The sequence below is a fragment of the Elephas maximus genome, chromosome 11, assembly GCF_024166365.1.
Source record: "Elephas maximus indicus isolate mEleMax1 chromosome 11, mEleMax1 primary haplotype, whole genome shotgun sequence".
NCBI lineage: Eukaryota > Metazoa > Chordata > Mammalia > Proboscidea > Elephantidae > Elephas > Elephas maximus.
This window is the reverse complement of record NC_064829.1, coordinates 30118933-30146592: the sequence shown is the minus strand read 5'-3', so window position 1 is coordinate 30146592 and position 27660 is coordinate 30118933. Positions and strand designations below refer to the sequence as shown.

At 41.7% G+C, this 27660-nt stretch overlaps 1 protein-coding gene across 2 annotated transcripts in view; it reads right to left on the bottom strand.

The window, feature by feature from the left end:
• Positions 1-27660, bottom strand: part of LAMA3 (laminin subunit alpha 3) — a 323465-nt gene that overhangs the window by 28034 nt on the left and 267771 nt on the right. For both annotated transcript variants that reach the window (XM_049902138.1, XM_049902139.1), the window contains 12 exons: positions 26363-26533; positions 24532-24683; positions 24204-24366; positions 23483-23616; positions 22382-22526; positions 18593-18712; positions 18073-18206; positions 12511-12628; positions 11977-12111; positions 9063-9202; positions 7741-7872; positions 6304-6457 (listed from right to left, as the gene is read on the bottom strand). In XM_049902138.1, coding sequence (XP_049758095.1) covers positions 6304-6457; positions 7741-7872; positions 9063-9202; positions 11977-12111; positions 12511-12628; positions 18073-18206; positions 18593-18712; positions 22382-22526; positions 23483-23616; positions 24204-24366; positions 24532-24683; positions 26363-26533 — 1698 coding nt within the window. The remainder of the gene's footprint in view (positions 1-6303; positions 6458-7740; positions 7873-9062; positions 9203-11976; positions 12112-12510; positions 12629-18072; positions 18207-18592; positions 18713-22381; positions 22527-23482; positions 23617-24203; positions 24367-24531; positions 24684-26362; positions 26534-27660) is intronic.

The following is a 27660-nucleotide window of genomic DNA, read 5'->3' as shown; positions in this document are numbered from 1 at the left end:
TTTTTCTTACTAGGAGAGTGTCATGGATTGAATTGTGCCCCCCAAATTATTTGTCAACTTGGCTAGGTCATGATTCCCTTGTATCATTGCCTACTATTTTATCTTCTGATGTGATTTCTCTATATGTTGTAAATCCTATTACTATGTTGCAATAAGATGGATTAGTGGCAATTATGCTGATGAGGTCTACAAGATTAGGTAGTGTCTTAAACCAATCTCTTTTGTGATATAAACTAGAGAAGCGAGCAGAGAGAAATGGGAACCTTATACCACCAAGAAAGCAGAGCTGGGAGCAGAGCGCATCCTTTGGACCTGTTCCTGTGCTGAGATGCTTCCAGACCAAGGGAAGACTGATGCATCACAAGGACCTTCCTTCAGAGCCGACAGAAAGAGAAAGCCCTCCCCTGGAGCCAGCGCCCTGAATTCGGACTTCTAGCCTACTGGACTATGAGAGAATAAACTTCTCTGTGTTAAAGCCATTCACTTGTGGTATTTCTGTTATAGTAGCACTAGATGACTAAGACAGAGAGAGAATGAAACTGGCAGAATTAGTGCTTCTGCTGAGTGTGTCCAGCAAGGACATTTCCAGAGCCACCAAAGGATGAGCCAAAACACTGGGAAGCAGAGTCTGAGTACTGCGCTGGGTCTCAAGCCCAACCTACTCTGAACTGTTGAGTATGTGAGATTATAGACTCCCCTTATTTCTTAAGCCATTCCCGGGATCTAGCAGCTGAAGGCTTCCCAACAGATTCAGATTCCTTTAAGATCAGGGTTCCTCCCTGACCTGATTCTGGATAGGGTACTCAGTCTGCAGGCACACCAGTTACGTAAAATATCCTATGTTGGCACTTTGCTGAGTGGAAATGTTCAATCACAACCATCAGAAAGGGACATGAATTGCTTAAAATCACAGCCAAACCTTGATCCTACTGAGATGAGAACTCAGCCTGGAGCTTCTTGCCTGTGACTCACACCAGGGGGCCCCACTTTCCTGCTAAAAGATTCTTCTTTGTGTGTCAACAGCAGTAAGATCCAGACGAACAGGTCTGATACCCTTTGCCACCAACTCTTGCCTAATTCTGTTAATGACACCATCATCCTTCAAGATACCCAGTCCCCAAATCTTGGCCATCATTGAAACCTATGTCCCTTGCCTCTTTCATGAGCTCAGTTTCCATGTGCTATTGTTAATCTCACTGACGTATTTGTGGAATACTCCTTCTTTTTGATTCCCAGCATCTCTGCCCTGAGAGTCAGGCCCCTGACTCTCTTGCCTGGACCGCTGCAGTAGTTTGCCATTTTGACTCCTTGTCTCTAGAACTTTGCTATACCAAACCATCCCACAGGCTGCTGCCAGTGTTAATAATCTTTGAGCACAGTTTAAAGCACTCCTTTCAATGGCTGTGCATTACCAATGGAAATATGTCCAAATTCTATAAGGTCATACAAGGCTCATGTGACCTGGCATTGGCACGTGATTCCAACCCGACCTCCCACAACTCACCCTCCTCCACCCTAAATGGAAGCCAAACCACATTTCCTACCATCCACCAAGCTTGTAGGGACCTCCCACTGTGGCTTGGAGAGCACAGCCTTCAGGATTCTAAAGGCCTAAGTTTGAATTCAACCTGTACCGTTTATTGACTGGTCACTCTTGGGCAGTCTTTTTAACATCTCTGCAACTCAACATTCTGACCTCTAAAGTCAGCATTTTATTCTGTTCTCAGAAGGCTGTAGTGAGAATTGAAGGTTAAAGCACGAAAACTTGGGAGGATCAGAGATAATGCATGCAAAGTGTCTGGCACCTGCGAGCCCCATCCACATCCTTCCTCCCAGCTTTGTGCTTCTGCTTAAGCAACTCCAATATATACCACCATCTCAACTCTACCCACTCTCAAGGCTCAGCCCATTAGAACTCCCTGATCTCCGTGGCAGGATAATTCCTGCTGCACCACTCCTACAGCATGCTATATCCTTTTCATTTAGGTTATTTATCTGTGTAATAATCACAGCTAACATTTATTCATGCTCTTGGTGTACCAAGCACTTTTTTAAGGGTTCTGTGTTTACTACCTCATTTAACCCTCACAACAATGCCATGAGATATTAGTATTATTTTTCCTCATATACACTGGAGAAAACAGACCCATAGAGAGGTTAAGTAATTGTTCAAGGTCATTGGTATGAACTGAATTGTGTCCCCCCACAAAGATATGCTGACATCCTAACCCCGTACCTGTAAATGTGGCCTCACTTAGAAATATGTTCTTTCTTTGAAGATGTTATCAGTTAAGTTTGTCATCGCTGTTAGGTGCCATCGAGTCAGTTCTGACCCATAGTGACCCTATGTACAAGAGAATGAAACACTGCCCGGTCCTGCACCATCCTCATCCTGTTGATACGCTTGAGCCCACTGTTGCAGCCACTGTGTTAATCCATCTTATTGAGGATCTTCTTCTTTTTCGCTGATCCTCTACTTTACCAAGCATGATGTCCTTCTCCAGGGACCGATTCCTGCTGATAACATGTCCAAAATAGTCTCACCATCCTTGCTTTTAAGGAGCACTCTGGCTGTACTTATTCCAAGCCAGATTTGTTCGTTCTGTTGGCAGCCCATGGTATATTCAATATTCTTCTCCAGCACCACAATCCAAAGGCGTCAATTCTTTTTCAGCCTTCCTTATTCATCGTTCAACTCTCGCACACACGTGAGGTGACCGAAAACATCATGGCTTGGGTCAGGCACACCTTAGTCTTCAAGGTGACATCTTTGCTTTTCAACACTTTAAAGAGGTTTCTGCAATATATTTGACCAATGCAATGCGTCATTTGATTTCTTGACTGCTGCTTCCACGGGTGTTGACTGTGGATCCAAGTATAATGAAATCCTTGACAACTTCAATCTTTTCTCTGTTTATCACGATGTTGCTTATTGGTTCAGTTGTGAGGATTTTTTTTATGTTGAGGTGTAATCCATACTGAAGACTGTGGTCTTTGATCTTCATCAGTAAGTGCTTCAAGTCCTCTTCACTTTCAGCAAACAAGGCTTTGTCATCTGCATAATGCAGGGTGTTAATGAGTCTTTCTCTAATCTTGATGCCCCATTCTTCTTCATATAGTTCAGCTTCTCGGATTATTTGCTCAGCCTACAGACTGAATAAGTATGGTGAAAGGATACAACCCTGGCGCACACCTTTCCTGACTTTAAACCATGCAGTATCCCCTTGGCCTGTCCAAATGACTGCCTCTCGATCTATGTACAGGTTCTTCATGAGCACAATTAAGTGTTCTGGAATTCCCATTCTTCTCAATGTTATCCATAATTTGTTATGATCCACACAGTCAAATGCCTTTGCACAGTCAATAAAACACAGGTAAACATCCTTCTGGTATTCTCTGCTTTCAGCCAGGATCCAGCAGCAATGATATTCCTCGTTCAACGTCCTCTTCTGAATCTGGCTTGAATTTCTGGCAGTTCCCTGTTGATGTACTGCTGTAGCTGCTTTTGAACAATCTTCAGCAAAATTTTACTTGCATGTGATGTTAACGATATTGTTTGATAAATTCCGCATTTGGTTGGATCATCTTTCTTGGGAATAGGCATAAATATGAATCTCTTTCAGTCAGTTGGCCAGGTAGCTGTCTTCCAAATTTCTTGGCATAGACAAGTGAGGACTTCCAGCACTGCATCCGTTTGCTGAAACATCTCAATTGATATTCTGACAATTCCTGGAGCCTTGTTTTTCAGTGCAGCTTGGACCTCTTCCTTCAGTACCATCAGTTCCTGATCATATGCTACCTCCTGAAATGGCTGAATGTTGGCCAATTCTTTTTGGTATAGCGATTTTGTGTATTCCTTCCATCTCCTTTTCATGCTTCCTGCGTCATTTAATATTTTCCCTGTAGAATCCTTCAATATTGCAACTGGAGGCTTATATTTTTTCTTCAGTTCTTTCAGCTTGAGAAATGCCGAGCGTGTTCTTCCTTTCTGGTTTTCTAACTCCAGGTTAAGTTACTGGAGTCATATTGGAGTAGGGTGGATACTAATCCCCTCTGAATTGTATTTTACAAAAGGGGAGAACAGGCATAGTGACAGGGTCACACAGGGAGAAGACACCATGTGAAGATCCATCTACAAGCCAAGGAATGCCAAGAGAGACCTAAGGCTACCAGAAGCTGGAAAAAACAAGGAAAGATCTTCCCCTAGAGCTTCAGAGAGAGCATGGCCCTGTCAACACCCTGAATTTGGACTCCCAGCCTCCAGAACTGTAAACAATAAATTTCCATTCTTTAAAGTCACCCACTGTGTGGCATTTGTTATGGCAGCCCTAAGAAACTATGACAGTCACACACCCAGTAAGTGATACAGCCTGATTCAAACCTAGGAAGTCACACTCCCAAATCCAGTACTTAACCACTAAGCTATGATGCCTTCTCTCTGCTATTGGGCTTTTGGAAGAAGGGTTTATATCTCATGCGATCTGGGGGCTTACATAGAACAGGGGGAAAATTAAATCAGTGTGTTCATTGATGTATCCCATATCAATAGGCCTAGTTCCACCCTAGCTCTGAAAGCCTAGCAGAGACAACTGACAGCCTCCCACCAGTTTTCTCCCCCGGATGTCCTGCAGACACCTGTAGCTCCATATGTCACAACTGACTCATCCTCTCCTCCTCCAAATGCTTGCCTTCTCCTGTCTCCATGAATGGTATCTCCATCTACCCAATAAACCAGACGAGATGCCTCAGAAATATTTCAACTCTTTTCTCACCCCTGCTGCCCACATTCAGTTATCAGAGTCCCATATATTCTATATTCTAAAGAGCTCTTGACTCCATTTGCTTCTCTCCATCTCTACCATCACTGTGCTAATTTAGTCTCCCAGTAACTTTCAGCCTTAAAATGAAAAAACGAATATATGGCTTCATTCCTGATGGGGCAATTCTAAAGATGTTCTTTTCATTACAGTAAAATGCCACACTTTGGGATTTATGATGTATAGTTCTTCTTAATGGCACAGAATATTTCTTAATATGTGTTATCTATTCAAAATCCCCCAAATCATTGTGCAGCAGGAAAGTGTTGGGAGACGGGCAGTATGTGGTTGCCATTAAGTAGAAAGTAGAAGCTCCTTATTTAAGAGGGGACAGGCTCTGGAGCCAGGCTGCCTGGGTTTGAATTCCAACTCCGTATTCCACCTGTTTGGGCAAATTGTGTACTTTCTAAACTGCAGTCTCCTTTTCCAGAAGATGTGGCTAGTACTCACAAGCTTATCTGAAGATTTGTAAGAAAATCCACTTAGCTTAGCACAATGCCTGGTACATAGGAGGTGTTGTGATCCATTAATCACATTAATTCTAACATTAGACACAGGGGAGGTCACATTGTTGACCTCAGGCCGAAGATGGAATTCCTCAAGTCTTGCTCCTGGGCTCTGTTCCCAGATTCTTTAAGTCGTACCCCATGTTCAATTCATCACGATGCTTCTGCTGCTCGAAACAAGGAATTTCACTGCCTTATCAGTTTCTCTTAGTGCTGCACATTAGGATCACCTGGGGGCTTCAGGAACCATTGTCCCTGGGCCCACTCCAAGAGCCTAGTTCCACTGAGTGGGATGCGCCTAAGCATTGGGACTGTAAAAACTTCCCGGGTGTCTCTTATATGCAATTGAGGCTGAGAAACCCTGGTCCAGATGAGGACCAGGTAGAGGGGTACCTCTTAAGAGTTGTGTCAGGGCAGAGGGGAGGTCTGGAAAAGGAACAGGGGCCCTGTTTTCTAGAGAAAACCATTGTACTTACTAAAAACACAGCCCCCAAACCAACCAAACCCACTGCCATCGAGTCAATTCCGACTCATAGAGACCCCATAGGACAGAGTAGAACTGCCCCATAGACCTTCCAAGGAGCGCCTGGCAGATCTGAACTGCTGACCTCTTGGTTAGCTGCCGTAGCACTTAACCACTACACCACCAGGGTTTCCAAAAACACAGAAGTGTCAAAATAACCCATCAGCTACATAACTGAGAGCTGAAGTCAATATTCTATTTGTCCTATGACTGTAAAAATTGCCAAATTTTCATCAAGATAAAAAAGAAAAGCAGAAAAGAAAAGCACTTGGAGCATGGTGGTATAATTCAATGGGTGATGACCCGCTGGTCCTGCATCATGGAGCACTGACCCCTATCGGATGAAGTGATCCACATATCTTCCCTCCTGCCATCCCTCCCCCAACACCTCCAACAAGGCAGGCTGTGAACATCCTCTGGAGAGGAGTGAAGCCCAGTGCAAGGGTTTGACACTTACCAGGTTGATACTGGAAGTCTTGGCTTTGTTAAACCTTGTCGAGCCTTTAAGCAACATTAGAAAAGGTGGTTTGTTTAAACTGCAGCTTCCCAGGGACACATCTCTCTTGGAAGATGTACCGACCAAATCTAGAACTGCAGGGCTCTGTGATGATCTGAAACAAGGGCAGAAGTGTAAGCTGCTGCCAAACTCTGACATGTCAATGAAGAGCGCTCATTTAAAAAACACATTCTTACTGCTATGGTTTCCAGGTAAACTTTCATCTCTCACCTGTATATTACATCTAGAGGAGATACTAAGCTGGTGAAGCCCCTAGAACACCCAGCACCCTAGCTTGTCAGCAGAGGCTCCAGAAATTTTCATTGACTTGACCAGCCAGGGTTGTGGCAAGGCCACAACACCATGGTTCTTTCTTTGGAATGGGCATCATACAGAGATAGGAAAATGAAGTATACAGAGAGGGGAAACACATGCACTGGAGATATACAATGATTGTGAGTAGCAAGAAAGCTCAGAAGAGAGTTTATGGAATGATTCATTCTACTATGCTTGAGTAAGAAAGTCCTCACTCTAAAATGGAAGAAAAAAACTAAAATTTTCTCTATCTTATGATTGTTGTTGAAGTCTTTCAATGGTGGAAAGCTGGTGCCAAACCCTACCCCCCATCTCCATCGCTCCCACTTTCCACTCCAATCAGGGAGCTACAAGGTCAAGGGAGATGCTTTGTCAACCAGCAGAGGTGCGAAAACTCAGTCTCATCCTGCCCGAGGAGATGGTGCACTGACTGTGGAGGGGATAATGGCCCTACCGGCAGCCCGAGGCCAGTTCCAGGTCTCTCCCTCTGCCTTAGAAGGATTTTGTCTCTTCTCTGAAAATGATTATTTTGTATCAAAAAAAGGAAAATCTGGATGATTTTTAAATTCTCTTTTCAAAAAAATCGACTAAGCAACATTAGTATGAGCATTTAAGGCTCGCCTGGACACACCAAGCTCTTCTCTGTCAAGCATTCGATTAAAGGTCATGTTCAGTGCTCTGGTGACTTGGTTTCCTAGTGTTGCACTGAGCCATGTCTTGGCCTTGAAAACTGCGGCGAGCTCATTAAATCTAATTGCACAATCTTAATTTAAACAAAATAAAACTTCAGTATGAATATTTTTAAAGGCCACAATCTGAAAGTTAATTAGAACTTTTCCAAAGTTATATGCCAAAGCTACTCTTCCAAAGGGAGCCTGTGCCCAGGAGTCTTTCACTTGTTTGTTTTTTAAAGTGTCTTGCCAAAGAGGGTGTTTTGAAAGTTGTTGGTACAAGAGCTTCATTCTGCACGTGTTTACAAACCCCACTCTGGTAACCTGACCAAGGAGATACTTCTCCATCAGCAGGGCTATTCTCCTCAGGCCCTCCCAAGTCTCAGTTACCCTCACAGAAAAGATCACCTACCTCTGGACAAAAACATTGGTGATACAACCCTCAAAGTTACTCCCACCCAGACGTATGGACAGCTGGGAATTTGAAAATCCTTGTAGCTTTTGGTTATTTTTCAGAGGCTTGTCATCAATCAGAAGCTGGAGTCTGAAAGTGCATGAAAGCAAAACAAGGATGAGAACTGCTGGGAAAAAAAAAAAAAAATTCTCTACATGTAGTCAGTTTACTGTCTTTGACCCAGACTGAATATTGCTTACCTAAAATAACTAGTTAAACTAGACTTATTTTTCTCATACATTTCCTTTTTTATTACAAGATTTTTTAATTAAAGTATACTATGTCTATTGCTGTTGAGTCGATTCCAACTCATAGTGACCCTATAGGACAGAGCATAACTGCCCCATAGAGTTTCCAAGGAGCACCATGGTGGATTGAACTGCTGGCTTTCTGGTTGGCAGCCATAGCACTTAACTACTATGCCACCAGGGTTTCCAAAGTATACTATACATACAGAAAATACATATATCAAAAGTGTACAACTCTTTGATTCCACTTACATGAAATATTTAGGCAGATACATAGAGATGGAAGTTTATTAGTGGTTACCAGGAGCTGGGGGAGGGGTACTAAGTTTCTGACTGGGGTGATGAAAAACTTTTGGAATTAGAGAGTGGTGACACTTGCACAACATGGTGGCAATTAAGGTCACTGAAATGTATACTTAAAAATGGCTAATATGGCAAATTTTTTGTTATATATATTTTACCACAATAAAAAAAAATTTAAAAAGGGTACAGCTCAATGAATTTTCACAATGTGAATACACCAATGTAACCAGCACCCATATATAAAGAAACAGAGCATGACCAGCACCCCTGGAACCCCCTTTAAGCTCCTTTCGTCTCTAACCCCTTCCCCCCTTAAAAGTAACTACTCTTTTGAATTCTGATAGAACAGATTAATTTTGTCTGTTTGAATTTCACAGAAATGAAAGCATAGGGGATGAACCCTTTTATATGTGACTTCTTCCACTAAATAGTATGTCTGCGAGGTTCATCCATGTCATTGTATATAGCTGTGGATCTTTCATGATCATTGGCTGTGTAGGAACCATTTTGAATATGCCACAATTCCTTTACCCATCCAACTGTTGATTTATTATTTTTAATGGGGAAATTGATACAGAATAAGAAAGAAGGCCAAGACTTACTAGCAAAATAGTGTTGGAGTCAAGGATAAATATTTTGTAAAAATATTTTGTAAAAATATTCCAACAATTCCATTAAATGAAATAAAGTAAAATTTTTACAGCTCTGTCAGAAGTACATTCCACTCACCCGGAGTTGTCATTTATCACAGATACGTAATGCAGCAAACCATCCATGTACGTCTGAGGGGATTTAAAAATGGGTCTGCTGCTATCCCTGGTGCTCAATTCAATGTGACCCTCTTCCAGAGTGACCTGCAGGCTACTCGTCTGAAAACATCACAGAATACACTCATCAACACAACTAATTTTCATATGAGGACTATCCATGTATCAATACTAAAATTACGATCAAAATCATATATGAAAACAGTCAAGATGTTTTGATCCAAATATTCTGACTTTGCCATTTTGATTTAAAGATTTTTTTTTAATATTTTGATTCTATGTTTATGAATACAAACATTTTACGTAAATTATTTCAACACAGATGACTTTCAAAATCTCTCAAATTTTTTGGACCTACATTCACTAAGCCAATTTAGTTTCTTGATCAATTACACACAGCAGTTAAACCATTTCCAATTTTTTAAATTTTCACTTTTATTTTACTGAAATTATTTTCATCGGGATCAATTCTTTCCGAAGACATTTTACTTGAAGACTTGATTCATCAATTGACTCTTTTCAAACGTAAAATTAGAACAATGAGATCTCTTCAGACATTATGAATTTACTTTGTGGTCATTACTACTAGGAAGTTCAGTTTTCCATGTTAAACTCTACAGATCTAAATTTTGTTAAGACGATGTCTTTCTGTCAATTTTAATTTTATTTATTTATTTTTCTATCTAGTACAATTTTTGTAGTCTTCAACAAGACGTGATTCTTCAGTGAGCTTTTAGTCTAAAACCATTTTTACGGTATACAGTTACAGCCATCGTCAGTTTTATTTTGTATTGATTTTTTTTCTACCGGCAATATTCAGTTAATTACGGGTTGGATAAAAGAAGGCTAATTCATATGTGTTTCCTAACTAACCCACTATAAAATTGAGGGCAATGTCCCTAGGCTCTTTCTAGGATTCTACCATTGTTCAGGATTGACCTATTTTATTGCTTTTGATCATTTTGAGTATCGTGTACTAAGTGTCCCTGCCCTTGGCAGAGAAAACAAATGTTGGGTATCAAAAGACTGAGGTCGAAACACCCTGTTTTGACGGACAAACCATCCCTACAGTCTCAACACTGGCATGTACTTCTTCAGAGCTAGTGTTTAAAAAAGATCTAAGGGCTGATGAGCAAAGACATCAAGAGAGGCAAGGCCTTCCTAATACTCCATAGGTCACAGAGTTAGCTACCATCCATTCTTTCAACAAACACTAGCTGTCTGCTGTGGCTGGCAATCCTGAAGGAATGTATGTCAGAATCTCAGTCCTTCTACTTCTATTTTAAAATTCCACTTATTCCACAATGGGATTTCCAAGTATTAGTTGACTTCTATGTCTACATAACCACCCTGGCTAAATCCTCTTAAATTACAGAGGGATCTCCTTGCTGACGAGAATTTCCGTGGCTGTGTTGTACATGAGAAAGGGCAAAGGCCTTATGCTCCTCCAATCCCTATGTAAATGTTATACAACTAGCTGTTATTTAAAAAAAAAAAAGGAATCTGAGTATCTTTTGTTAATCAAAAGGGAATAATGGGGATCCATCCTGGATTTTTTTCTTAGATCTGAAACTTCAACTATATTTTTACTTATAACAGCTATAATTCATCTTAGCTCTTATTATCCGTTGCCTTCGAGTTGACTCCAACTCAGCAACCTGATAGGACAGAGTAGAACTGCCCCATAGGGTTTCCAAGGAGTGGCTGGTGGATTCGAACTGCTGATCTTTAGGTTAGCAGCTGTAGCTCTTAACCACCACACCACCAGGGTTTCCTAGCTCTTATTAAGTATATCTTAAAAGACTGAAAATTAGTCCACGAATATATGTAAATTCGATTCAGTAATATGCTTAAAATGTACTGTACATCTCATAATAGACTTAGAATATATTTTCTAAGCCTGGTTTCCTTTTTTTTATTCTTTTCTTTTTTTAATTTTTATTGTGCTTGAAGTGAAAGTTTACAAATCAGGTCAGTCTTTCATACAAAAATTTATATACACCTTGCTATATACTCCTAGTTGGTCTCCCTCTAATGAGACAGTATACTCCTTCCCTCCACTCTCTATTTTTGTGTCCATTTGGCCAGCTTCTGACCCCCTCTGCCTTCTCATCTCCTCTCCAGACAGGAGTTGCCCACATAGTCTCATGTGTCTACTTGATCCAAGAAGCTCACTCTTCAACAGTATCATTTTCTACTCCATAGTCCAGTCCAATCCCTGTCTGAAGAGTTGGCTTTGGGAATGTTCCTGTCTTGGACTAACAGAAGGTCTGTGGACCATGACCTCTGGGGTCCTTCTAGCCTTAGTCAGACCATTAAGAGTCTGGTCTTTTTACAAGAATTTGAGGTCTGCATCCCACTGCTCTTCTGGTCCCTCAGGGGTTCTCTGTTGTGTTCCCTGTCTGGGCAGTCATCAGTTGTAGCCGGGCACATCTAGTTCTTCTGGTCTCAGGCTGATGTAGTCTCTGGTTTATGTGGCCCTTTCTGTCTTTTGGGCTCATAATTACCTTGTATCTTTGGTGTTCTTCATTCTCCTTTGTTCCAGGTGGGCTGAGACCAATTGATGCATCTTAGATGGCCACTTGCTAGTGTTTAAGACCCCAGATGGCACTCTCCAAAGTGGAATGGAGAATGCTTTCTTAATAGATTTTATTATGCCAATTGACTTAGATGTCCCCTGAAACCATTAAGCCTGGTTTCTTTTAGGACCTACCCTAGGGTGGGGATAAACTCCCGTTGACATATACAATAGCATTTGGGGTGTGATGATAAATAAAATGCCAAATGGATTTACTTTCAAAATCTCTTCATTGTTTTTGACATCAGACTTTGAGGCAGGTTAAAATCTCGTTCGATATTAGTGCAATATTTCATACCTGCGTTTGATGATTTAATAATATGCCACTGGGTTGAGAGGTCTGAAACCCAAACGAGGCCTGGAAGTTGTCGGGCAAGTCCAAATTCCGGAAACTCAACTGTCCTCCTCTGGAGAAAGAGGCCACTCGCACGAGCTGAAACGCAAACATGGAAAAAATGATGGGCACTGTGATCACTTCATGACTGAAATACTGGATCTTATTCTATATCACTTCACCTGAACTGATCCATGTGATTTATGTTGCCTCAGGAAGAGATAAAATTTGTTTTACTGCATGATAATCTGCCCATCATCTCTAAGTTGTTGTGTGTACCGTTGATATTCCTACTTGCCTGCAAAGGTAACATGCAAATCTGAAAAGGTTTTATATCTTGCAAGTATGTGGGGAGTGTATTCCAGTCAACTCACTCTGTGCTACCAGAGAAAAGTCAGAAGCTGATATGTTATTAAGACCAAAGATGAGTTGGTTGGACAGCACGCCTTTGCAAAATTCTGAATTCTGCACCATGTTCAAGGGTAACTCTCCACTTACCTTCCAGTCTTCTGAGCACTGTTTTGTTACTCCCACAGTATCATTCAATCTAACAACACCGGTATTTTTCTTCAGGTTTTTCATGCAGCCTCGGAAGGCAGGTGTAGAAATGTTAAACCTGATTTGGGATACAAAAAAGGAAGAGATGTATCATGTCAGGCTCTCCCAGGAATCAGAGCTGCAACACACTGCACCCTCTCCTACTTTCTACCCATAAACTAGTATATATTTTATGGTTATCCATTCCTATGGGATTCCTATACTGCTGTCACAGTGAGTGGATGTCACCTGACTTGCTTACTTCACGAGGCTAGGAAAATCTACTTCCTTCCTGTGTGATTATGCATTGTCAGCTTTAAAAACACAGACAATAATAACAGATAATCCAAGAGTGACCAGTGTCCACAAAAGGTACAGGACACAGAAGAGGCACAATACGTAGAATTGCTTCCCTGCTCCTCCACTCTGAAGTCAGGGTGATGCATGGTCAACTGGAAGTATAACTAAGAGGTAATTTATTAGAGCTGGGATGGTCTAGAAAACTTTTACTCTTTTTTTTTGTTTTGGTTCACTTTTCAGTTAGCCACTGTAAACTCAAATTAAACAAACTGTTACTTTTGGTTCTATTCAATTATGAAAAGTGTTCAATCCATGCCAAGCTGAAACAATGGAAAACATATGAAGGTTGCGGGCATTGCCTGGGTTCCAATGTTCTCTCCTAGTTGTACAGCCTGGCCAAGTTATTGAACATCAAAGGGGTTGTTGTGAGGATTAAACAAGTCAATGCATACTAAGTACTTGAATGGTACATGGCACAGAGTAGTGAACACTCCGAAGGTGTTAGCCAAGTGTTTGAGAGGGAAGGCAGTGCTGCTCAGGAGCTGTGGACTCTGAAGCCAGGTCCTGTCCCTGCTACTTGAGGGCTATATGACCTTGACCAGGCTATTTAACTTCTCTGTGCCTCTGTTTCCTCATTTCTACAATGGGAATATGTCCATCTGTTTCACAGGGGTGCTGTAAGTTTAATTGAGTTAATATATGTAACACACTCAGATGGTGGTTGGTACAGAGTAAGGACTCAGTGGGAGAGGCTGTTGCTGTTGTCAGGTACTGTTGAGTTGATTCCAACTCATAGTGACCCCATGTGACAGAGCAGAACTGCCCCAGAGGGTTTTCTTGGCTGTAATCTTTACAGGAACAGACTGCCAGGTCTTTCTTTGTGGAGCCACTGGGTGGGTTCTAACTGCCAACCTTTTGGTTAGCAGCCGAGTACTTAACCGTTTGCAAACCAGGGCTCCTTCAATGGGAGATAGTGAGGGTCTATCCCCACATCACAGCTATTATAATGAGAGAAGCTCTTCCTACATGGCTGCCTTGGCATTTGCCCTTTGATTTGACTTTTGGATCTGTCTGGAGTTGAATTTGCATAAAGTACTAACACATAGGAACTGACTGAGGTCCAGGCCAATACTTGGATTTCTCAAATAAATGGTTACTAAGTAGACTCCAAGGCTGATTTCATTATGAATCCCTAAGGTAGCCCACTTTTCTAATTGAAAGGTATCTGTATTCATTTTTACTGAACTCATTATGAATAGTTGGGCTACATGTAATATGCATAAAATCAAATTTCATTCAAAGGAAAAGGAAGAAATGAATGCTCACCAGCATTACAGCATGAGCTTAATTATTTTATAAAGATGGCTTTTGCCTCAGTATAGGAGGAAAGGTCATTTTAATTCCTAGAGCTTGACTATTTATACATATTTCTAGACTGATTCTCTCTTGGATTTTAAGATGCGTTAGACCTGAATCAACATACCCTGCTGTCCTTCTTCGCATCAGAGTATATTGGTTTAAGGAAGACAAAGATGGCAAAGAAGAGTGGCAAGACAGGAAGATAACACACATGCAGCGCATGTTTTGTGCAAGGTACTTTTAGGCACCTCAGACCTATTTTTCAGCCCTTACAATGATGGCTTACAATAGATATTTTCTTCTAACATTTACTGAACACAATCTATGTGCCAAGTACTTACCATACTTTGAATCTTTATAACCACTGTAGAAGACAGGTAGTTACCATCAAAGAGTTTGCCAGAGAGATGAAGCAGGGCCTGAAATACCTGAATGTTGCTTTGCATTTTATTTGCTAGGGAGTAAAAGGACAGCGACATCTTTGACTGGCCTCTATCTCCTGCATCTCCATGTTCTTCTCATTTAAATAAAATATCAAAGTATAAACTCGCCCAGGAAAAGGAGACAGTCCCTTATTTGCAAGATCCTAAGATTACTTTTTTAAGATTACTAGGAAAGTTCAATAGGTATGTATGTGTGTGTGTATACATATATGCATATATAAAATATACGTATTTTTATATATGTAATACCATATATAATATATATATGTATATACATACATACTATATATAGGCATATACACTGTAAATATATATACACACACACTATACATATATACATATACATAGAGAGCCCTGGTGGTGCAGTGGTTAAATGCTCGGCTGCTAACCATAAGGTCAGCAGTTCGAAACCAAGAGCAGCTCCACAGGAGAAAGATGTGGCAGTCTGCTTCTCTAAATATTACAGCCATGGAAACCCTACCGGTTGGAATCAACTCAATGGCAACAGGTTTGGTTTTTTTTGGTATGTATGTTTCTTTCATGGATCAAGATAAAAAGGCAAAGAAAGGTTAAGTGCTGACTTAAGCCAAAGTTACACAGCTTTCTCGTGCCTGAGCCCAAACTAGAACCCATTTCCTTTGATTCTCACCCACTACCCTTTATGGTAAAACACACTTGACTGGCATCCACGTCACTCCCTTTTGGCCTTAGGCTGACACCACTAAAAGCAAACCACCGACCAATGGCTTCCTTATTGCCTCTGCTTGAGAAGTCTTCTAACTCCCCAGTGACCACCTGTGTTCCCGGCCTGGTCTCCAGCCTGGACTTGTTTCCCAAGGTCCAGGCCATCCTATCCAATAGCTTCTGGGCCCCTCCCTCCACCTGCCTGTCTTTCAGGCTCCTGGGACTCAGCCTGCCTGAAATTGAACTCATCATCTGCCCTACCTGCTCCTCTGCTGGTGCTCACCACCCGCCCAAAGGCTAAATAATAAACTAGGCATCATTTTTGTACCCCCACCCAAGTCCAAGCAATCATTTATTTGCCCATTTGATGTCCTAAATATATTTTGTGGCCACTCCCTTGTCCTCATCTACACTTGGGCAAGGCCACCCTCACCTCTCATCCCTGTTAACACAGTGATCTTCTGACCACTCTACCTGCCTCTACCGTTTCCCTCTCTTATCCAAATCCACCCTGCACTAGAGTGAGCTACTGAAAACCCAGCTGGATCATGTCCTTTCTCTGCTTAAATCCCTCAGATGGCTCCTTACCATGACATTCAAGATCCCCTGTTGTCTGGCCCCTGCTTCCCGACCAGCCCCAGGTCCCATCCCTGCCTGTTTCCCAGTGTGCCCAGTTCTTGGAAGGTTTCACCCTTTCTCTAGTTTTTAGCTCTTCACATATGTTGAAGAGCTAGCATCTCTCATGTCCTAGCCAGAAGCCCCCAACTGGACCTGGATCAGAGTCTTCCCTTGGGCTCCCTCAGCCCCCGAGCTCCCCCTCACAGCAGCCCTTACCGTCTACTTTGTGCCTCTCTCTCCTCCACCCTCCTTTAGCGTCTGCCCTGCTCATCATTGTATTCCTGACACCTGTCGCACTGCCCTGTGCTCATTGTGAGTGAGCCAACAATAACCCTCAGATGTACACAAGACTGCTGACTACCTAAATTACTCCATTTTACATTTAATGGAATAAAAAGGAGCCCTGGTGGCACAGTGCTTAAGCACTTTGCTGCTAACAGAAAGGTTGGTGTTTTGAACCCACCAGCCACTGTGCAGAAGAAAGTTGTAACAGCCTGCTCCCCTAAAGATTACAGCCTTGGAAACCTATGGGACAGTTCTACTCTGTCCTATAGGGTTGCTGTGAGTCAGAATTGACTTGACAGCAATGGGATCCATGATTGAACTGCTACTTAACATCGAAGAGGCCATTTCATCTCTTTGACTCAGTGTCTTCATCTGTAAAATGCAGGAGTTATATACCATGATCTACAAGGTCCCTTCCAGCTAAAACAATCTATGGAGTGAAAACATTCCCCTCCCCTCAAACTCCACTGAAGTGCTCAGCTTTCCCACCTGCCTTTTTGTCTTTGGGGACAACCCTGAAAACTTTGAAACAAAAATTGTTTTTTGCTGTTAGCTGCCATTGAGTCATCCCCGACTCAACGATTTCACACACAATGGACAGAACGGAACACTGCCCAATCCTGAGTCATCCCCATGATCGGTTTCGGATTGGACTGTGGTGATCCATATGGTTTTCACTGGCTAATTTTCAGAAGCAGATCGCCAGGCCTTTCTTCCTAGTCTGTCTTAGTCTGGAAGCTCAGCTGCAATCTCTTCAGCATCATAGCAACACACAACCCTCCACTGGCAGACGGGTGATGGCCATGCCTGAAGTGCGCTGTCCAGGAATTAAACCTGGGTTTCCCTCACAGAAGGCAAAAATTGTACCACTGAACCACCACTGTCCCAGGAAACAGAGATTAGTGCCTTCTTATGAAGTTTACTCAGATGCCCAAAGTATAAGGATTCTTGAAGCAAGAATTACCTTTGCATGCCATTTTATAAGTCATATTAGACTCCTTCCAACTGATTATCAAGTAGAAAAAAAAATTAGCTAGCTTCAGATCTCATATGAAAGTAATCATAGTCAATATTCTGGGAGGCATTCTTAGCTTGGTTACGAGGCTGTACTAACTCGTCCAAGGTGTCTTCTTTCCACATATTATCGTCTATCGAAAAGCCTTTTTGGAGGACATAAACATATTAACAAACTGTACAGGATCACCATGAGTTGGAATTAACTCTACGGCAATAGTTTTTTTTTTTTTTAATAAAGTTACCTTCAAGTACTTTCTCAAAGTATTCTTCCTTTCTCACTCTGATTAAATTTCACTGCCTTTCAAATTCATTTCATTAATGCATATATTCATTAATCCACAAAACAGTTATGCATTGATTCCTTGCTGGAGGCCATGTAAGGGGCAGGTGATGCAGATATGAAGGGGACATGGTGCCTTACATTCTAGGAGAAACTTCCAGAAGGTTCTGAGCCCAGCTTTCAGTGCCCATTGCCCTTGTCAGCCCCAGGGACTGCCTGCACTCTCCTCGGCTTCCTTTAAGACCCCAGGGTTACAGCTTCCATTTTCTTGGTAGCATTTTCAACATGGCTTATATTCCCTGTGGATTTTCTCCTCCCAAGAGTAACCACGGGGATGACCCATAGTTTACCCCCTTTCAAGTGGCCAATCCCACTATCTAGTATTCACAGCCTGTTTTACTCTGTTGGGTAACACTGTGAATACTGAAAAGTTAGCCCTTTGTCCCTGGAATTAAAAAAAGGTAGACTAGATATATCAGGAGCAATCACAGCACTGAGAGAGGCAATCTGCTTTTTTTTTAAACCATATCATCTTACCTTTCCCTGAGTGAAATTGGAATTCCACCCAGATAGTATGTGTTGAAATCAAATATTTCACCTTTAATTTCAGTGTTTACAGAATTCACTTTTACGGACAGAAGTTTCTGGGCTTTTAGAAAGTTGATCTGAATCTGAAATAAATGAGAGATGAATCAGCAAGCAAAGGGAAATAAAAGACTCTTATCTACAGTGGCTCAGAGCTATTATATTTTTATTTGTTTTCCTTCAGATTCATTTATACGCATAGTAGAAAGACGCTGAACAGCAGTACTTTTGGATAAAAATATGATACAAAACATTCTGAGAGAAATGTTTGCATTTGGAACCAATCGTATTTTATACATGTCATATATACGTTATATATGCCACGTCTAAATTTTCAGATTTTAAAAGGGTATGTCCCTCAGTTAGTAACTATAAGTATCTGGTAATACGGACAGCTTTCTTTTTGCATGGACTTAATTTTAAAAGACTAAAGACATTTCACAATTCAAGAAAACAGACTAAAAGAATTTACCGTATAATCTTTCCCATCGTTTATAGGGTCTACACGTCTTACTTCCTTTGGTGGCTCTGAATCCAGTTTGTATTGCAGCACAAGTTTGCCATCTTCTATATTTAGAGATACAAAATGGTCCTAGAACAAGGAAACAATGTAGATGATCAGAAGAGGCCACTGAGAAAGAGCATTGTAACTCAAGCTACTGTCAAGTTACAACCTGCTCTCAGTTTCAGCTGCCTCATTAGTTAACAGGGATAATAATACTGTAATATCTAATTCACGAGATGATTATGATGGTTAAATATTATGTTTAACATCATGTTTCAGTAGTTGGCACACAGGAAGTACACAATAAATGTGGACTACTAGTATTATTCTGTTTCATACAATCAATAACAAGCACAGGAAAAAGGAAACCAAAAAGGGATCCCTCACAGGACCTCTTCTTCCCTCATCCACACTCTTTGCCTTAGAAATCTCAGCCAGTTCAGTGGTTCCAATTCAGGTGTGCTCGTGAAGCCCAGGAGTCTCTGAGTCGTGCTAACGGTTAATACACTCAGCTGCTAACCAAAATGTTGGCGGTTCGAGTCCACCCAGAGATGACTCAGAAGAAAGGCCTGGAGACCTACTTCGGAAAAATCAGCCCCTGAAAACCCCATGGCAGTTCTACTCCGACACACATGGGGTCACCATGAGTCAGGGGTGCCTCTACGGGAGCTGGTTTTACTAGTGAAGCCCCAGCGTTTTTCTCTAGTCCAGAGCTGTCTGTGTATCCAATTATGTTACCGTTCTCACTTGCATGATACACAGATAAATCAATTTCAGAGTATCCCAAATGAAACTTAGGATCTCCATGCCTCCCTCATGCCACCAAGTCATCCCCCCCCCCCTCTAATTGCCTCGCTGAGCAAGCCACAAACCTAGAAGTCATTCCTGATCCTTCCCTATCAAATCGAATCTTGATGATTCTAGCATTGTTTAAATCTCTCCATCTTATTCCACCTAGTCTCAGCTATGGAGCCCTGGTGGCACAGTGATTACGAGTTTGGGTGCTAACCAAAAGGTTGGCGGTTGGAATCCACCAGGCACTCCTTGGAAACCCTATAGGGCAGTTCTACTCTGTCCTACAGGGTCGCTGTGAGTTGGCATCAACTGGATGGCAACAGGCTTGGGTTTTTTTGCTTTGTTTTATTTTTAGTTTCAGCTGTAGATGCCTAAGTGGTGCACACAGTTTGCACCTCACACCTAGCCTAAAGGTTGGTGGTGAGATCCCACCCAGGCGCACTACAGAAGAAAGTCCTAGTGATCTGCTCTGTAAAGATTACAACCAAAAAAAACCCTATGGAGCAGTTCTACTCTGTACCATGTGGCATCGCCAGGAGTTGGAATCAACTCAATGGCAAGGGTTTGTTTTGTTTAGTCTCAACCATAACTCCTTCTGTCGGCCTGCGCAGCACTCATGGGCTGTTCTTCAACATCCACTCTGGCCCTCTGAAATCCATTTCCCTCTCTGCAGCCAGAGTGGCCTTCTAAAAATGCCAGTGTGAGCATGTTATTTTCCTTTGTCCTTAGGATAATGTCCGAAATCCCCAGCAGGTACTGTGGGGCCCTGACCGCTCTGTGGCGCATTTCTCAGCACCCCTCTGGCTCTCCTCTGCAGCCACACGGGCCTCCATCCCAGTCCCTGCTGCTCCCTGCCCTGTTCACCTCCCAGCTTCTTCATGCCACTCCCTCTGTCTGCACCACCCTTTACTCTGTCCTGTTCAAATGCTGTCCCCTACTTGTCCTTCAGTTCTCAGGTGAAGCCTCCTTTTCTCAAGAAGATCTTTGATGTCATACATGCTCATTTCCCCCTAAACACTTCCTCTATCCTGCTCATTACAACTGTGATGAACTAATTAACTCATTCACTAGTTGTTGTTGTTCAGTGCCGGAGAGTCGGTTCCAACTCATAGCGACCTATAGGACAGGGTAGAACTGCCTTGTAGGATTTCCAAGGAGCAGCTGGTAGATTCGAACTGCCAACCTTTTGGTTAGCAGCTGAGCTCTTAACGACTGTGCCACCAGGGCTCCAATTCACTAGTATGACTTTGTTTAATATCTGTCTTCCCCTGCCAAAACAGGACATCCTCAAGGGCAGGAACCGTGCCTGTCTTGGTCGTTACTGCATCTCCACTGAGGTATAAGACATAGCCTTGAAAAATCATCCCCTTAGTGGAAAGATAAATTAAGGAGAGTCCTTGAAAGATTTGCTCTTATACAGTTTCCTAATGATCTGTTCCTGAAAATATGTGTTGGAATCCTAACCCCTACACCTGTGGATACAATCCTGTTTGGAAATAGGATTTTCTTTGTTATCTGAATGGGGCCGTAACAGTGTAGGGTGTATCCTAAACCTAATCGCGTATGAATTATAAAAAAAGCAGTCAACATAGTTACCTACAGAGCAGGAGGGGCTCAGGATGGTGGGGTTTTGGGGGTGCTGGACACCATGTAAAGATAATCTACAAGTTGAGGAACACCTGGGCCTCCTGACAGGGAAGGAATCCATCTGATCTAGACTTATGAGAAAATAAGTTTCCGTTCTGGTATTTCTTGTTATGGCAGCACTAGAAGACTAAGATACTCTCTTTGGAGGCTAGGGTGAGAGTCCTTATCTAAAAGGCAAATCTGTCCTTATCCTGATCCTGCCCTTGAGTTCACGTTAGCCTCACACACGAACAACAGAGTAACAGTGACTCACTGAGAATAGTGAACCATCCCAATTAACAACAGTGCTGCAAAGCGTTTTCTCTCATCTGCCTACTAATAGTATTAGTAGTATTAGGGAAGTTTTCTTCTAATATAAGTAGTATTTCTGGTTCTTAGTGTGCAAAAACTTCAAACTGTAGTACAAAGAAGACCTCGTTTCAGGAAATAACTGTCTTGCCAACTGTCTTGCCCTAAGGATGCTGAGGATACAACTTCTCATTCTCTGCATCCTTCAAGCAGGTTGAGACCTTCCCAAATCCAGCAGAACTGGGTCAGTCTTGGGATTTCCTGAAGGGTACAGACCAATCCGGACAGGACAGTTAGACCAGGTCTGTGTCCCCACAGGTAGAAGGGTCTGGTAAAATCCCAAGCTCCATATCAATGCCATGTTCTCAGGCCAGAGATCCCATGGGGCTGATGCATATTCCTCCGTAATAACTACCTCTGAGAACAACGACAGAAGCTCTCTTCTCCGGAGTGTTCAACTCAAGGCCCCTTGCAGCTATAAACAAGCCAGAGCAAATATCACACCAACTTTCCATCTATCAGCGGATGGTGCTGATGGTCTCTTTGGACTTTACTGAAAATGTAGACTTAATGGCTTTAAGGAACCTCAGCTGTTTGGAAGCAGAGAAGCTTGAGTGTCATGGGAAGTCAAGAGTCAACTTGATAAAGATGTGACTCCACAGAGCTTGGCAAGACGCAGACCAAGATGGAAAACAATCTCTAGTGCTTGGAGATACCAGGAGGCGTAAGCAGATTATGAGGCAGGTAGTGGGTTTCAAAGAATAAAACGGACAATGAGAATAAAATGGGAAAAGGGGAGATTTCTCCCACTTTTTGTGTCATGCCCTCAAATTACTGATTATTTGCTTTATTACACACATCCACAGCAAATGGAAAGAAAGGAAATTGGGCCAAGGGAAATGATGCTGGTAACAGTGGCCCATTGTTTTTCAGATCTAGTTGGTTGGCTATAATAACCCAGTTACACCAACACTGCTAACAATGAATGGACATATTTGGTACTACTGGATGCTTGTCATATATTACCTTGTTTTCTGCAAAGAACAGCAAACCTCTATCCACAGTCGTCTGAATTGTCTGTGCAAACCTTGGAATGGCAGTATGCCGTTGAGTTGAAACTCGAGCATAACCTGTACCTTCAAAATAATTTTTGTCTGACTCTTCCTTTCTCCTGTCAATATCAAGTATCACAAGTTAGAACACAGTAGCAACAGCCCCACACACAAGTATGCTTATCAATATGAGATGCTGATCTCTGAAAAACCCCAAACTTTAGGCAATCTTGTTGTCACAGTTTTGTCAGAGAAGATGAGCCATCTTTAAGATGGCAAAACATCCAGCTATAATTCCTGGATTTGATCTGGTACTATGTAATAATCAAACCCTAGCTCAAAAAATACAATATGCAAGAGTCTCTTTTGGAAATGTCTACTTAGGAAGATGTGCCCTATCAGCTAATGGCCTTAAAAGGTAAGAAATTATTAACCTGAAATAAAATTTTATTCTGAATGAATACTGAGTTGTTCTCATATTAAAGTATTTCAAGTCCTCTTAACTGTAGGGAAGGTCAGGAGCTCAACACAGCAATTTTCAAATAGGTCCAGGTGGATGTGGACCAGTAGTTTTTAAAAATGTGTAACAAGTAAATAATTTTGTGCCTAAATCAGGTACCATCTAACACTGATTATTTTGTGCTAGGAGACACCAAAATTTTAAGAAACATTTATTTAAAAAAAAAATGAGAAAACTCTATCAATCTAGTATTTTATACAAACTGGCGGGGGGGGGGGGCGACCCAAACCCATTGCTGTCCAGTCATTTTGACTCATAGCAACCATATAGGACAGAGTAGAAATGCCCCATTGGGTTTCCAAGGAGCAGCTGGTGTATTCAAACTGCTGACTTTTTGGTTGGCAGCCAAGCTCTTAACCAGTGTACCACCAAGACCACCATTACTAGGTATTAGGGGTGGACAGCCAGTGTTGCATGCAAGCATAATTTAAGAACTACTGGCATAAAACAACCAGCAATATCGATAGCATCTCACTCACCCATCTCTTTTTTATAGATGAAAGAACGGCAAGTTACCAAAAATCACAGAGACACTAGTTTCTAGGTTTTATTTACCTTTTACAAGGCTCCACTTCAGTTGTGTTAAGATTGAAAGTTTGTTTGAAGTTGTACAAGCTCAGAACATTTTCATTGAGGTCCTCTAACTCAACACAACCTTTGTAAGAAGGCAATTTTAGTCTTCTGGGAAGCTAAAACAGCAACGGTAATATCAACAAAAAAAACAAAGGGCAAGAATCAAGTTGACAAAGAAATAGTATAAATCTATTACTTTTAACAGTCAATATAGCATGGGGGCTAGGAATGTGGACCTTGGAGCCAGACCCCCTAGCTATATGACCTTGGACAAGTTATTAAACCTCTGTCTCAGTAAAACAGGAATGATGATACTCCTTTAAATTAGTATTCTTAAGCCTAGAACAGTGCAGAACACATAGTAAGCACTCAGTAAGGGTTAGCTATTATTACCACTGCATATGTTTTAAGACATACAGTTAAATCCATTTTATTTGTACCAAAAAACCAAACCCATTGCCGTCCAGTTGATTCCAACTCTTGGTGACCCTATAGAACAGAGCAGAACTGTCCCATAGGGTTTCCAAGGAGTGGCTGGTGAATTCGAACTACCAACTTTTTGGTTAGCAGCTAAAGACTTAACCACTGCACCGCCAGGGCTCCGATATTTTATATACAATTAATCATTAAAATAGAGACATGAGTTCATTATACTAACTGACATATAAACATTTCCACTCAGCAAAACAACATTTACACTTACTCTAAAATCAGGTGGGTAACCTCCAACATAAAATACAACATTTTCAGGATCCAAGTTGAGAAGCGTATGGCTGTTTCCACTATTCATGTCATGGAACTGGGGTGTTTCTGGTTTATTGGATGTGGCTCCTTTGGTATAATTAAGTCTTGCAAACTGGTAAATTCTGTTTATAATGAAATTACAGAATAAAGTTTTATAAGACATTTATGAAAATTTAAAGAAATCAAAGGCAAGATACTAAAAATGGGCTTCAGCAACACATATGAATGGAAGAATTTGGTGACTGTGGGTAAGGTTAAGGAAGGGGGATCACCAGTCAGACTTGTACCTCTGAAATTTCACCCGGTCCATAACTGCCTCTTGAGTTTCACTCTCAGTCACGATCTGGTCCACTTGGAGCTCAGCCTCTTGCCCTCCCAGGTTGTAGACGCATGTGAGCTGGCCGTCGATGACCGCCATGCCAATGTAGTCCCTGGAGGCCTGGGGACATGAAATCTACCTCAGAGCATTTCATACACTGAGTTCTCTCAACTTCCCATCCCAAGAGAACGCATCCCATATAACAAACAAGTTTTATGCAACAAAACTTTGGGCAGACAGAATAAATGTGGTGCAGCCTTTTACAGACTAATACAGAACACTTCATTAATAATGTCTGAGCTGTCTTTGCTCGTGTTGTGGTGAACTCATTTATTTATTCCCCCTTTTATCACTCTACAAACATTTGCCAAGCACCTACCACAAAGATGAACCAGTTATGGACTCAACTCTTTATTAGATTTTAGTCTGATAAGGGAGAAAAACCCTTACTATCAATACCATAGTACAATAGCATATATATACAGAATACTACACTAGTACTTACTGTGCCGTAGTACTATCCTGGTACTATGCAGGAGCCCTGGTGGTACAGTGGTTAACCGTTCAGCTGCTAACCAAAAGGTCAGTAGTTCAAATCCACCAGCTGCTCCTTGGAAACCCTACGGGGCAGTTCTACTCTGTCCTATAGGGCTGCTATGAGTCTGAACTGACTTGATGGCAATGGGTTTTGTTCTTTGGTTTTGGTCTTATGCAACGCTCTCTTAGTGCTTTGTGTATGCCCTGTTGGAACATTCCAAAAAAACAAAACCAAACTCGTTGCCATGGAGTGGATTCCGACTCACCCTGCATTATCATGGTCAGCTACACACGTACCTTTCTTTCCTCTTAGAATGTGAGCACCTTAAGGTAGACTTATCATAGAGACAGGGTGTGGCACATAGTAGGTATAGGATATAAATGTGTTGAAGGGATAAAATTCGTGTATTTCATCATGATACAAAGTAAAATATCATATCATAAGAAAGCTACAGAGAAAGGACTAACACCTTGAAGCACAAAGGCTAACAATGGTGTGGATTTTAAGAGTCTCCAAATACGGCATTCACTAGTGACTGTCAACAATTTCCTAATCAAGCAGAATTTTGAGAACTGTATTTCAGATATTTCTTTTCCAACAAATGTTTTCTAACCTGGTCTGTGATTATCTCTTCTTCTGAAACACAACTCAGAAGTATTTTAAAAGCTAAAACCAACCATTCGAAAAGCGAATAATGGTAGTGGTACCATGAATTTAGAGACAGGGCAACTACATTTCTGATTAATTAGGCAGGAGAAGTTTGGTTTACCTCCACTTCTCATCCACAGAGACGCACCGTCCTCACCCCAGACTCTGAGGACGGGCTTGCGGCTGGGCGTTCTGAGGAAGGGGACTGTGTCACACGTCTGTGAAGAGCAGCTATTGTGGACTTTGTGAAGCCTGACTGATGTAGTATGGGGAGAGAGTGGTGCTCAATAACCCCAAGCATGTCTGTGCTTACATGTACACGTGCGTGTGCCTACATGCTGGCAGAATGGGCTCATGGGTAAGGCCTCTGGTGCTGCCAGCATGTTACGACCCCTGACTGACTAGATGTGCCTGCAGGAGCCATCACCGCAAGGGGTGAAGCAGAAGCTTGTGGGGCGCTGTTAGGACTTGGTGGGATTTCCTCCTGCCATGCCAATGGCAGCCACACAGCTGCATGACGAAAGAGAGAGAGGAGGAGGGAGAAAGAGAAAACACATGTCTCAAAGCACATATTCTCTTTTAAAAACAGGAGAAATGTCAAAGAAATACTTACATCTTTATTCCCGAGGTACATCACAAACATATTCTCAGTTCCGCCATTTTCGTGTGAATCAGGTCTTTGAAGAAACAAAGAAAGAGACGTGTATCCTTTCAAATCTTCCAGGTCATTTGGCAGTCTGACTTCAACTCCAGATTTACCGTTGAACCTCATAGGAACAGCAACCTAAAGATTAAGACATATGGTGTTAAACATTCTGGTGAAGAAAGTGCATGAGCTCAGAGAAGTAGTTTGTGAATATCAGCTATTTGTCCTAACTATATACATTTTTTTTATATACATATATATATATATAAATTCCTTTGCTGTTGAGTTGATTCCAACTCACAGCAACCCTATAGGACAGAGTAGAACTGCCCCATAGAGTTTTTAAGGAGCACCTGGTGGATTCAAACTGCCGACCTTTTGGTTAGCTATCATAGCACTTAACTACTACGCCACCAGGGATTCCAATACACACACACACACACACACACATACATGTGTCAGTCTTTCTCAGGTTGAAGGGAGTGTGAGAAGTGGCTTCAGAATAAGTAATGAGTAATAAAGCATTCATTTTCTTCCTATTTATTAGCCAGGGGTCTTTAGAAATTCACTTAATTTTCTGTGTCAGTGATAACAATGCCATCCTAGGTTTTTGTGTAGATGAACTAATATGTATGGAAGCACTCAGTAAGGTGTCTGGCATATCACAGACACATATAAGACATGAAAAATATTTTTCTACAATACACTTCTTAAGGAACTGTTTTCCAATAGCACATAACATGTTACTGTTGCATTTACTGCAAGCATTCCATCCTTAAAAACGAGTGCTTCCAGGTTCTCTAAAACAGTGCTTCTCAAACTCTTTGGTAAAGGACCATTTTTTCCCCAATCTATCACAGACCAATACTTTTTAAACTACAATAAAAATTAAATTGCTAGAAAAATAGAGTTAAAAACGTATTTGAAACACAAGTCCATCAATGACATGCTTGGATGTTGAGACAATCCAAATTATTACACGTTCCTAAACATTTACTCTCACCTTTCATACTTCCCTTGTCACAGACCAGTAACAAAATTTCTCTGACCAGCACTGGTCTGTGGACCATGTTTGAGCAACTCTGCTCTAAGACACAGATAGTAAACATTCCCGAACAACCTAAAGAATAACACTTCTGGAATGATACTTACACCAACTCTAGGTTTTATCTATCAAGCATTTAAGTATTTATTGAGGGTCTCATATATGCAGGGCATCAGGGCAGGGGGGCTCAGAGCTGGGTGAGCTGCAGTCCCTGCAAGGT